General features: G+C 41.3%; 1 protein-coding gene across 1 annotated transcript in view; it reads left to right on the top strand.

The window, feature by feature from the left end:
* The first annotated feature begins 8,281 nt into the window (after positions 1–8,281).
* Positions 8,282–12,431, top strand: part of LOC148011220 (BTB/POZ domain-containing protein At5g48800-like) — a 4,239-nt gene continuing 89 nt past the window's right edge. Inside the window, exons 1-4 of the mRNA XM_087670730.1 lie at positions 8,282–8,623; positions 9,436–9,505; positions 9,797–11,020; positions 11,560–12,431. The exon at positions 11,560–12,431 is cut by the window's right edge and continues 89 nt beyond it. Of these exons, the coding sequence (XP_087526856.1) occupies positions 8,535–8,623; positions 9,436–9,505; positions 9,797–11,020; positions 11,560–12,105 (1,929 nt within the window). The 5' untranslated portion in view covers positions 8,282–8,534 and the 3' untranslated portion in view covers positions 12,106–12,431. The remainder of the gene's footprint in view (positions 8,624–9,435; positions 9,506–9,796; positions 11,021–11,559) is intronic.

The raw sequence follows: 12,431 nt of genomic DNA, 5'->3' as shown, positions 1-12,431 counted from the left end.
ATCCTATTAAGCAAAAATCAGAAGTCTTGGCCACCTTTTTGTGTTGGCTTGCTTTAGTTGAGAACTAGTTTGGATATAGACTAAAATGCCTAAGGTAAGATAATTGAGGTGAATATGTCTCTAAAGCCTTTGAGTAGTTTTGTGACAAAAGGGGTATTAAGCATCAGTTGACTACCCCATACACCCTACCCAAAATGGTATGACTGCATGCATAAATAGGACAATTTAGGAGTGAGTTCATAGTATGCTTAGCCATGCAAACTTACCACAATATTTTTGGGCTGATGTAGTTACTATTGTCATACACTTGATAAATTGGTCCCCATGTGTTGCTCTTGACTATTAGGTTGTAGAGGAGGTATGGTCTAGCAAACTTCCCTCATGTGCTCATTTGCATGTCTTTATTTGTGAGGGTTTCTACCATGTATCCAAGGAAAAGCACAATAAGCTAGATCCTAAGTCTAAGAAATGCATCTTTCTTGGTTATGGAGATGCAGGTTAAATGGGTTATCACCTATGGGATCTGCAGGCTCAGAGGTTATCCACAACCATGATGTGATTTTCCATGAGGAGAAAATGCATAAGCAGCTTGAGCATGTCGTTTAGGTATGTAGGGTGATATTTCACAAGGACCCCCTATTGTCTAGCTAGCTAGATAGCTGATGTGAGCAGTGGTCAATGTTCCAGTGGCCTAGGTCCTTGATGATCCATAGGATGTTTAGGCCCCACAACCTATTTTGAGGTGGTCTACTAGAGATAGATGATAGCCTGCGCAGTTTGAGCCCTCTAGGAATTATGTTATGGTGACAGATATTGGTGAGCCTCTTACTTATGATGAGGCCATGTGTAGAGATGATTGTCACTCTTGGGAGAGGGCCATGTAATCAAAGTATAACTCACTATAAACAAATCATACATGTGATTTGGTTCCTTTGCCTAGTGGAAAGCGTGCTTTGCCATGCAAGTGGGCGTATAAGTTGAAAATTACCCCTGGATGTCCCAAGCTGGCAGATAATGCTAGATTGGTTGCTAAGGGCTTCAAGTAGAAGCATGGTGTGGACTTTAATGAAGTCTTTTCTCCTATTGTGAAGATTAATACCCTATGTCTAGTATCGGTTTTGGTTGTTTAGCTTGACTTGGATCTTTATTGGATGGATGTCAAGATGGCTTTCTTCATGGGGACTTACATGATGAGATTTACATGGAGTAGCCTAAGGGCTTTGCAGAACCTGGCAGGGACCACCTAGTGTGCAGATTGAGAAATAGCATTTATGGCCTTAAGCACACACCTAGGGAATGGTGCCACAATTTTAATGCTTTTATGCATTCACATGGATATTCTCGTAGTGATATGGATCCATAGTTATACATAAATAAGGCTCATAATAGCAACCTTATGATTTTGATCCTCTATGTGGATGATATGTTGATTGTGTTTGGGAGTGCTTGTGATGAGCTAGATGCCTTGAAAGGTTATCTCAAGATGAGCTTTGAGACGAAGGACATGGGACATGCCTCACATATTCTTGGGATGCACATTATATGTGATCTCTCTAAGAGGCTCCTCTACTTGTCATGGAAGAAGTACATCTAGAAGGTCTTTGAGTGGTTTCATCTATAGGATGTTAAGCCTATTGGCTATCCTTTACCTTATCATGCAAATGTTAGTCAAATTGATTGTCCATAGTCTAAAAGGCAGAAGGCCGAGATGGCCAAGATCCCTTATGTATCCACAGTGGATAGTTTGATGTATGCCATGATAGCTACTCACCTTGACATAGCATTTGCAGTGGATGTTGTGGCCCGCTACGTGGTTGCACTTGGTCGATGACATTGGGATGCTATCAAAGGTATCATGCAATACCTGAACAACAAAATAGCTATGTGCATCTATTATGGTGGCTAGGATACAAGAGTCATGGAATACATTGACCTTGATTATGCAAGACATGTAGATAATAGGAAGTCCACCTCTAGCTTTGTCTTCACCTTCGCTAGAGATGATGTTTCTTGGATGCCCATGGTGCAAAAATACATAGCCCTATCTACTATCGAGGCAGAGTATGTTACAACCACCACTAAGGCTTTCAAGGAGGCTTGTTGGTTACGCCGATACCTTGGCAACATTACTGATGTGGCCCCTATGCTGCATTCGAATTCTATGAGTACTATTCAGTTGGCCAAAAATTTGGTCTTCCATGCGAAGATGAAGCACATTGATGTGTGTTGCCACTTTATTCAAGAGATCATTGAGGACAAGTCCATTGAGCTTGTCAATATCTCAATTGACCAAAATCTTGTAGGTCTGCTTACTAAAAGTCTCTCATCGGAGGACTTTACATTCCTTAGGAAGTTGATGGGCATTGGATGAGATGATATCTTTCCTTATCCTATTATACTTATGTACATTTTGTACATTATTACTTTTTTCTTGTTCTCTTCTCTCACTAGGGGCACATTCACCTTTGAGTGGGAGGTTGTTGGGGGTAAAGGCATCGGTTCCTAACCGCCCATGTATTAGTTACACTAACAGTACCCACACTATGTATTAGTTACCTGCACACGTAAATACTATAGGTGGTGGGGCCCACTATCACTGTCACTTTGTTCTTTATTCTTTGATTGACATTTAAATAAAGAGAAGGATGGTCACACATTGTGACGGCTGGACTTCCCACATCTCTCTCTCTCTCTCTCTCCTTCCACAATATCTCTTGCTTTTGCTCTATGCTTTCACTTTAGGCTCACTCCCTTTGCATCAACATGCTTTAACAATTTATGGAGTGCCTAAATTGTTAGTCACAACTTGTGTAGGCTTTATAAAAGAGAATTGAGAACCCTATAAGTATTTCTGTGCATACAAGCTATTATAAACTTGCAATAAGAAAGTACAATATGTGTCAACTAAATGTCAATCAAATCCACATGATCATGAAAGTTTTTCCTACTTTCAATAAAATTTCAAGGAGATTTCCATGAAAAACCATGTCATATGTCTATTTAATGAGGATCTTTGCTTTCATAGAATTAATAGGGATACACTTGATGTTTCTGTAGCATGAATTGAGCAATCACATCATCTTGGCCCTTGGGCTTTTGCGAGTTTGCAACCAGTAGCATAGACACACACATTGGGTAGCATGTTGGGGTGTATATAATCTAAAAGTCTACATATTGGTTGATAAAGAAAGACTTGTGAACAAGCACTAAAGGTGGTGGCCTTAGTGATTGAAATTTAGGTTCATACTCGTGAAGGTTGTGGATTCACGTCTTAGTAGATGCATAATTTTGTTGGACATGTGCATACACATGGTGTGTTTGTAAAAGTCAAGACTTTTGCCCACTCAAACAATTGTATGGTCCTCCTCCTTAGTAAGGGCACTAAGAAGGAGGGTCCCATTATTATCAAGCTACATATCCCACTCTTGTCCATCAGCTTGTGGGCTATCCTATTTGTGCATAGGGGCAATACTAATGCAAGTTTTTCCCATTCTCTCAATTACTATTAGTAGGGGAGACAACCTCTCTCTTTCTCTCTCTCTCTCTTTGTGGGCATTTGGGTGTATGTTGTGTCTTATCTTAGGGGAAAAACATCCATTTGTAGTGATTTTACCTTGATTGATTTCCAAACTATCTCATAGATGTTGAACATGTTTATATTCAACAAAAAACATAACAAGATGAAAAAGTAATTGTGCAAGTCCAACAATTTCATCTTAGTTGAATGCTAATTGCTATCATAATATATTGAATCTTTATTGCATTAGGCATGGTAAGAAAAAGGTTTCATTATTGTATTTGGGCTACCAAAATGTTCCATTAGCAAGCTTGTTATGCACATATTCTTCTTCTTTGCCTTATTTGCAAACAATCCACAAAAACTGCCAACTTCTAATTATGAGCTAGAATAAACCATAGATCACAATAGCTAAACTCTTGCTACAATCACATGTGCCATAAAAGGGTAAGTATTTTGCCTTCAAAAACACCATCAACACACATACACGCTCAAAATAGATGATTCATAGTATGTTATGCCTTTGTCACCTCCTCCAACCTTTGTCACCTCCTCCAATGGTGAATCTGGGTATATTAATGGCATCTTGTTGCTCAACTTCTTAGGAAGGTATCACAATTTTACCTATTGGTGCTAAAGTTAGACCCAACATTTGTGTTTTCTATGATATAGAACAACCCACCCTCATTTTGACTAATGAAATGTTGAGAAAAGTTAACATTTTTGTGTGGCTTTAGAGAATTTCCTAATGCTTGTTAGAAATGCAAAATTAGTCACTCTATGAATAGTGTCCAACAACTTCTCTAGATCAAATGCAATCTCTCTTACAAATTAGTGTCCAATAACTTCTCTTGATGGAGAGCTATCTCCTTCAACAAACCTAGGAATGTCATTGCCTACAACTCAAACATTTAAAAGAGGTGAACAAGATACTAGTAAATCACATGTTCATGTATACATTTGTCAAAAGAAACCAAGGAGTAATAGGGAATAGAGGGGATGCATTCATCTCATGGGGGAAAACTCATGTGCAAATGGCTTATGGTTGTATAACAACTATTTGTATTGCTCTTCTACCTAACTATCACAATACATATCTTTCAGAATTCTTTTAAAATATACTTAGCTTGGTTTCCCTTCTTTTTTTGAGGAAAATCTAGAGAAAATCCATAATTTATTTGAGTAACTTGATTTTATAAGATTGTTGATTGTATAGCACACATTCCCAACTAATTGATTAGGGAAGAAAAAGATCACTCCAATTTTAACTTTTTAACATGGATTGGTTCTACTAGTCAATTACTTCTTTAAGATTGTAGAATTTTGTAATGAATTTTTGCATTCCCTTTTTGCTAGCAATTTTACATCTTTAAGTTTTTCCACTAGAAATATAAAGTTTTATAAGCGTGCATAGAGAGAGAGAGAGAGAGAGAGAGAGAGAGAGAGAGAGAGAGAGAGAGAGAGAGAGAGAGAGAGAGAGAGAGAGAGAGAGAGAGAGAGAGAGAGAGAGAGAGAGAGAGAGAGAGAGAGAGAGAGAGAGAGAGAGAGAGAGAGAGAGGTTTTAATGTGGTATGAATACTCCCAAGATGCTCTAAAGTCATATCCCACAAACCCAAGACTTGAACTTGGGTGGACTCAAATTTGAAAATATGGGAACTATTGCACTACATACACATATACTCATGCACGTGCATACACATGCACATGTAGACACACACACATTCACATACATACATACATACATACATACATACATACATACATACATACATACATACATACATATGTACATATATATGTCGTCTAAATATAGGGGTAATAATAAGGGACTCTTTAAATACAATGCCATTCTAATGAAAAATGTGTATTTATGTATGTTTTAGGTGTATTTATGTAGAGGAACCTTTTTGCAAGAAATGAACTATGTTTACCTTATCAATCCAATCTTCAAAATGTCATATTTATTTGGAAAGGTGGGGCAAAGACCAAAATGATTGATGCTCACATATGTTGTCCAAGAACTATGTAGGCCTTTGAGGAAAGATCTCCAAATGCCAATAGAAGATTGGGCCTAGGAAATGTAATAGGTCTTGTCAAATCCATGTTTGAATGATTTACAAAAGCAAAGTGACCAATCTTTCTAGACAATGTAGTACTTTGAATTGTAGCATGGAGTTGTGATTGATGGGAAGGTCCTAGTAAATGATATGGATAGGAAGGAAGATGTGGAATGGATGGCCAACATGTGATGGAAAAGGCTTGAGACAAGTGCTATTGTAGGAATGGTGGGGTCCAAGAACTATAAGGAGGATGAATGAGCTAAAAGAGGAATAAAGGATGATGATAGTAAGGAGAGAAATAGAGTCTAGAAGATAAATGAGAGAAGGAGATAAAGGAAAGGGACTTCCAAGGGTTAGGGATGAAGGGGTGATAAAGTAGAATAATTAGGGGGGTTGTAAATTAGATACAATGTAAAGTGAGCCACCACTTTAGGATCAAGGGATTAGTATAAAGTGAAGAAGGACATTAGGATTCTAGATAAATTGTGAACTAGTTAAAGTGTAGAGTGACATGGACTTCACGATTCTCGCTAGATGGTAGGAAAAGGATGGTTTGAATAAAACTTCTTTCTTAGCCCTCATTTTTGAAGGTGATCAGATTAGACAATTGGGATTTTTATATAAATATGTGCTACCTATTTCCATGTTTAAATTAAATTGCCCAAATTTTACTAACATACTAGTCTAAGCTAGGTAGGGTCACAATTCTCAACTAGCAACTTTACAAGCCCCATCAAATTATTTTCTTTCAATTTTCAAAAATTCAACATTAACACTAAGGGCACAAATATTGCATACAAGTTACTTTTAGAAACAAAGGTTTGATGTCAAGTGAGTTGGAAAAGTTGGATAGAAAGTCTCTAAGTGTGTGAAGAGGACGTTTTGAAATTGAATCCAAAAAAATTAGACAAATGGCCTCTAGATATCTAAACAACACAACTCTTATGTGAGGGAAGAGAAGGAAAGGGGCTTCTAGGGGCTAGGGGATGAAGAGATGATCTAAGCAACATTCCATGGTGTTCATAGCTAGTGAATAAACAATTTTTAAAATTTTTGCAATGCATTATATTTTTTATCCTTCACATGTCATGCAACTCCAAAGTTATGGAATTTTATAACCATTCTAAAATTTTGACCCTTTAGATCTATTGGCCCCTACTCTTGCAAACGTGGAGGAATTGATTCCCCATTTTGCCCATATTTAGCTTTTTAAACCTTTGTTGGCATGATTGTTGTAGATTGAAATTTTTAGTGAAAACAATGTAGTAGGATAAATACCATAGTGAAAACATATATTGTGGGTTTGTGACTTTTGCAAGTGAATTTAAGGGCACAATAGCGAGTGCGATACTTTGAGCAACCCTCATTGGAGGTAGAGGTAGAGGTAATCACTCAAAGGCTGTGTAGACGATGAACTGTTGTGAGTCAATTTAGTTGAACCAATCTACAATCTACCTATCCATATTGACACACATGAAGGGCTAGTCTAACCGTCTTGAAACATCTATTTTGGCATGGCCTTTTTGTACAAAAGAGCTCCATGTGGTGAATATTGTTGGTTTCACAGCGGGATAGGTTTTCCTTGTGGTAATCGGGGGGACCTTGAGCTACAAATCCAACAGCACATCACAAAGGGCCATGCCATGTGTAGACTTGCTATACTTTTTGGAAGGATAGCAAGTAAAGTAAGGTGCAAGTGGCACCTTCTCTTTATCCTCGTATTTGTTACAAAAGGGGACTACTTTACTTACAAGACTTTAGAATAGTCTAATCATTACTTGTGCATGGTATGACCCTATAATGTTAGGGGCGTGCCATGCCCAAGTTAGTCGACCTGATTAAGTCTACTCAACACTAGTTTGTTGTGCGGGTCCATGACACTAAGGACTTTGAGGGCTAGCGAGGCCCATTGTTGCTAGCACAAATCTTAGGGCTGTGTCGAGTGGATGAAGGATCTCCAAAAATCGAGGTACTTCGACTAGTTGGAGTTGATGAATGTGGTGTACCTCCATTGGATATTAGCATACTTAGGTTGGTTACACATTGCTCCGGATGGCTAGGGCAATGGCAAAAGTGTCCAACCAAACCTTTACACACTGACCATTGTGATGGAACCTTCACTTCCAGGTGGCTCCAAGGCATCAACTTCACAAAGTAGTGTACATGCGCATGCCCGAGCGCTTAACGACCTTTAGGCTTTTTGTGAGAAGGGTCCCGCATACCTCATGTGCGAGGGCTCCTCTAATGAAAGGCAGAATGATTAGGTGGGATGCTTGTTCTAGAGGACTATAGTTTGGGGCCTGGGGTGCGAAAAGAAAGAAATGGGCAGAGGAGGAGGGGCATATGTGTCGGGCGCATGCAGATGGAGTTGACGCGAGAGAGAGAGAGAGAGACAGACAGACAGAGAGGCCCGAGGGAGAGGGTTCTTTTTTGGTGCGAACAGACTTGGGAGATGGTGGTAGGTTGGCCGGATTATGTGAGGGCCCGCCCCCATCTCATCCGTGGATCTAATCCGCCAATGCGAGCCACATCTCCGCCGGAGGTAGCGGGGCCCGCCCACGCAAGAGTCCTAGAAAACAGAAAATAAAGAAAAAAACAAAACCCAAAAAGCGTACGTGGAAAATTAAGGAAAATATGTGGACGGGACAGATGCAAAGGCAACTCGCACATCGACCCCCCCCCCCCCCCCCCCCGGTCTCGCGAGTCTCTCTGTGCCTCTCTGTAGATTGTACTCGTTTTCATTCCGTCTCGTACTCATATCTCCTTCCGTCATCTCCCCTGCCGAACGGCGCTTTTCTCCGACAGCTTCCGTCCTCCTCCTGACTGACCATGCCCCATGACCTCGGATCGCATGTTCACTCCTCCCTTCTCCCCCCGCCTTTGATCCCCCCGCCATCCTGCGGCCCACAACCCTCCTCTCTCCCAGCTGCAGCAGCATTGCCTCTCTCTCCGTCATTATGGGCGTCATGACCAAGCAAGACATGACCTCCTCCACTGCTATGAAGTATAATAGTTCCGCTGCAACCCATCGCCGGACAGGAGACTGGTGCATATCATTACTATACGCCTGTTCACCCTTGCATCAACTATAACTGATTCATTATTCGGTGTATATTAATTACTATATCACTGTCCACCCTTGCATCAACGATAACTGATTCACCATTTGGTGCATGTTATACCACTGTTCACTCTTGCATCAACAACAACAACTACCCATTCACTATTTATTAATATTGTGCTCAACATCACGAGCTTCCGCTCAAGAGGCACCGCATCCCTGGCTAGGCATGGTCGGTGGCAGTGGACTGCCCGGGCACAGCACCCTTGCATCAACAATAACAGCTGATCCACTATTTATAAATATAGAGCTCAACATCATGAGCTGCTGCTCAAGAGGCACGGCATCCCTAGCTAGCTGTGTTGGGGTTTCAGCCGGCTGCCCTGCCCCCAACTGTACCTAGCTAGGTTGCAGGCCATCGCCTGCAGAAGTTCATGATGTTGGCATAATTCACAATGTGTGAATTATGGCAGGAAACTGTCTAAAACTTCTTGTTATCATCATTGGCTGATTCACTATATCTGACCAGACTTCTTTGTTTACAATCGCACTATCAAAACTGATTCACCATTGCCACAGTATTATATCTGATCACGTGCAACAGCTCATGATGTTGATACTCTACCACCTGTTCTTGAAACCATGTTGACTCTACTACTTGGGATCAACATCTATGAGAGTTCCCCATAATGGAAAATGAGCTAAACTTTATGATGCATAGATACAGTGACGATATGATCTCAGACATGCATCTAAGAACTTGTCATTATCTTATACGTCTTGCCCACTTTCCACAGGGCTTTCTCCCAAGATATTCCTAGCGATGTCACAGTGATCGTTGGAGACATCGCCTATTCCCTTCATAAGGTACACACTGCAACCCAACTGCAAGGCCGTCTTTTTGCAGACCGATGCAGTTCAATCAAAGAATCCTTGTATCTTACTGCAATCATACATTCATTTGTCCAGTTGATCATAGCGTTTTCTTCTGGCTACCACATCATTTAGATACTGTTGGGGCTGCCTTTAGGCGCTCTCCTTGCACGTACTTCACATTTGATTGCACCACTAGTCTGATCTCTCATTTTCTGATTCAAGAGATTGTAATCCCATGAAGCTGGGTACTGATGGATGTGTCTTCATGCTTTGGGGACAAAGTTCCCTCTCGTGTCACGGTGTGGCTGGATTCGCCGACTCGTTGCTGAAGCAAGAGATCCTGAATTGTCCAAGATCGAATTGCCAGATTTTCCTGGTGGTGCTGAAGCCTTTGAGCTTGCAGCGAAGTTCTGCTATGGCATTAATTTTGAGATCGACACCAAGAATGTGGCAGCTCTCCGATGTGCAGCAGAGTATCTGGATATGTCGGAGGAGTATGCAGAAGAGAACCTTTGCTCACGAACAGAGACATTCATAACTGAAGTGGCTTTGAGCAGCTTGCAGAATTGTGTCACAGTGCTGCAGGCATGTGAAAGTCTACTGCCTGTTGCAGAAGAGACAGGTATACTTGGGAAATGTGCGGAAGCTGCAGCTGCAAAAGCATGCTGGGACCAATTGACCCCTAGCATCTCTCGATCTGATCTAGGCAGTTCCGGAAGAATAGACATGAATGGTGCAGTAGGGAGTCCAGGGGGGCTCACACAAAGTACCCCTAGGAGAAAGTCTGTTGAATGGTGGGCTGAAGAGTTGTCAGTTCTGCGAATAGATAGTTATCAGAGAGTCATATCTGCTATGAAAGCTCGGGGCATTCGCAATGACAGTCTTGGAGCTGCCATTGCACATTACGCACAGAGATGGCTCAGAGGCCTCATGAGAAAGCATGCCCTTGATGTACGAAACAGGAGCAAGCCCAAAGTGCATGAGTCTACAACATCAGTTGAGCACGAACAACGAATCCTGATAGAAACTCTGGTCAGTCTTTTACCTGCGGAGAAAAATGTTACCCCTGTGAGTTTCCTTTCTGCCTTGTTGAGAATAGCTATATATCTTGACACAACAGTCGCATGCCGGCTTGACCTGGAGAGAAGAATTGGATGGCAGTTGGAACAAGCAACTGTTGATGACCTTCTCATCCCTTCGTATTCATACAGCGGTGATACTTTTTTCGACTTGGATACCATCACCCGCATTGTCTCCAACTTCTTGCAGCAAGAAGGGAGGGAGGAAGATCAAGATGTCCTTGCTCTTTACGACTATGAAAGCTCAGGGTCACCTGGCCAGAGTTCTATGATGAAGGCAGCTCGTCTGCTAGATTGCTACCTTGCAGAAGTAGCACCAGATGCAAACCTGAGCGTTTCAAAGTTTGTTGGCTTTGCAGAGATGATGCCAGAATATGCTCGCGTAGTTGATGATGGGCTGTATCGGGCAATTGACATATACCTAAAGGTAATTTATGTTTAGCATAGTTCTTGTCCTTAAACATGAAGCACTCTAGTATCTGCAGTTAAGGTCTTACTTCTAAATCATTGTAATGTGTTCTCCAGCACTCTGCATGCAGATATTAAGTTAGTGTGCTGCCTTGAGATTGTTTGTGTGTGTGTGGGGTTGTTTGTTTCTATTAGTTTCTCAAAGAAAACATGGATGCTAGTATGCTTGGAGATTTGCCTTATCAGTATGGTGAATCATTATGGCATTTAAGATGCAGTGGATATGGAAGTTGCATTTTCCAACCCAACATTTTCACATCCCAGTCCTTGTAGAATTGATTCTACACTAATAGTTGGTGGAAATCCTAAGCCACTTCTCTAAGGTCTCAGACTGTTAAAAATTACTGGGCTCCCTGGACAGCATGGAGAAACTACCTTGCCGTTTCACTCACCTCCCTCTACACCCTGCCAAAAAACGAAAAAGAAACAGATATACACATGCACACTGGTACGCGTAGTTTCGCATATATCGTAATGGCCTGCTAATGTCTTGTACAGGCACACCCAGGGCTGAATGATCAAGACAGAAAGAAGGTTTGCAGTTTGATGGACTGCCAGAAGCTCTCACAAGAGGCATGTGCCCATGCTGCTCAAAATGAAAGATTACCCGTACAAGTTGTGGTTCAGGTCCTCTACTTCGAGCAAATTAGATTGAGGAATGCTATGTCAGGACCTAATAATGCTGACAGTGATGAGAAATTCTCGCAAAGAGGGCTGCCTCTTTCTCCAAGAGATGAATATGCAATCATCCAGAGGGAGAACAGGGAATTAAAATTGCAGATGGAAAGGATGAAGACGAAGCTCGTGGGTGAGAAGGATCAAGAGCAACAGCTACCACCCCTTGCCAGTAAGCCTGAGGCAGTGGTGCAAGGATATATCAAGCAGGATGGAGAGAAGCCAAAGAGCCGATTTTTCCAGTCATTTTCAAAAAAGCTAGGTAAGCTCAATCCCTTCCAGCGCAACAGCTCCAATGACAATGCCCTCAAGACTCCCCGCACTCCCGATGTTCGTTCTCGCAGACCCAGACGGCATTCCATCTCCTAGCTTGAAAATACAGATATGAATTCCAGTTTATAACACAGATTCAACAGTGTCATTCCCTGCGTGACTAGGTGCATCACTATTCAACATGTCAGATTGAGAAAAGATACTGCATCCTCTGCCTGAGAGAACTGAAGAATCCTTAGCATGTATAACTGTCGGGTTTTCCTTAGAAATCCAAGGCCCATTATGTGACGTGCAGATTCAAGAAATCAGATTTATGTTTGTAAGCATGCATTGATACAACTGAGAAGCTCAATTGGTTTTATTTAGTACCAAGATATGTGTACATTCTCGATAAACTTGAAGCTGGTTTGTATGTCATTTTA

This window comes from Lygodium microphyllum, chromosome 28 (assembly GCF_053477565.2).
Source record: "Lygodium microphyllum isolate KBCC chromosome 28, Lygodium_microphyllum_v1.1.10, whole genome shotgun sequence".
In the NCBI taxonomy this organism is placed as follows: domain Eukaryota; kingdom Viridiplantae; phylum Streptophyta; class Polypodiopsida; order Schizaeales; family Lygodiaceae; genus Lygodium; species Lygodium microphyllum.
This window is presented reverse-complemented; position numbering and strand designations above follow the sequence as displayed.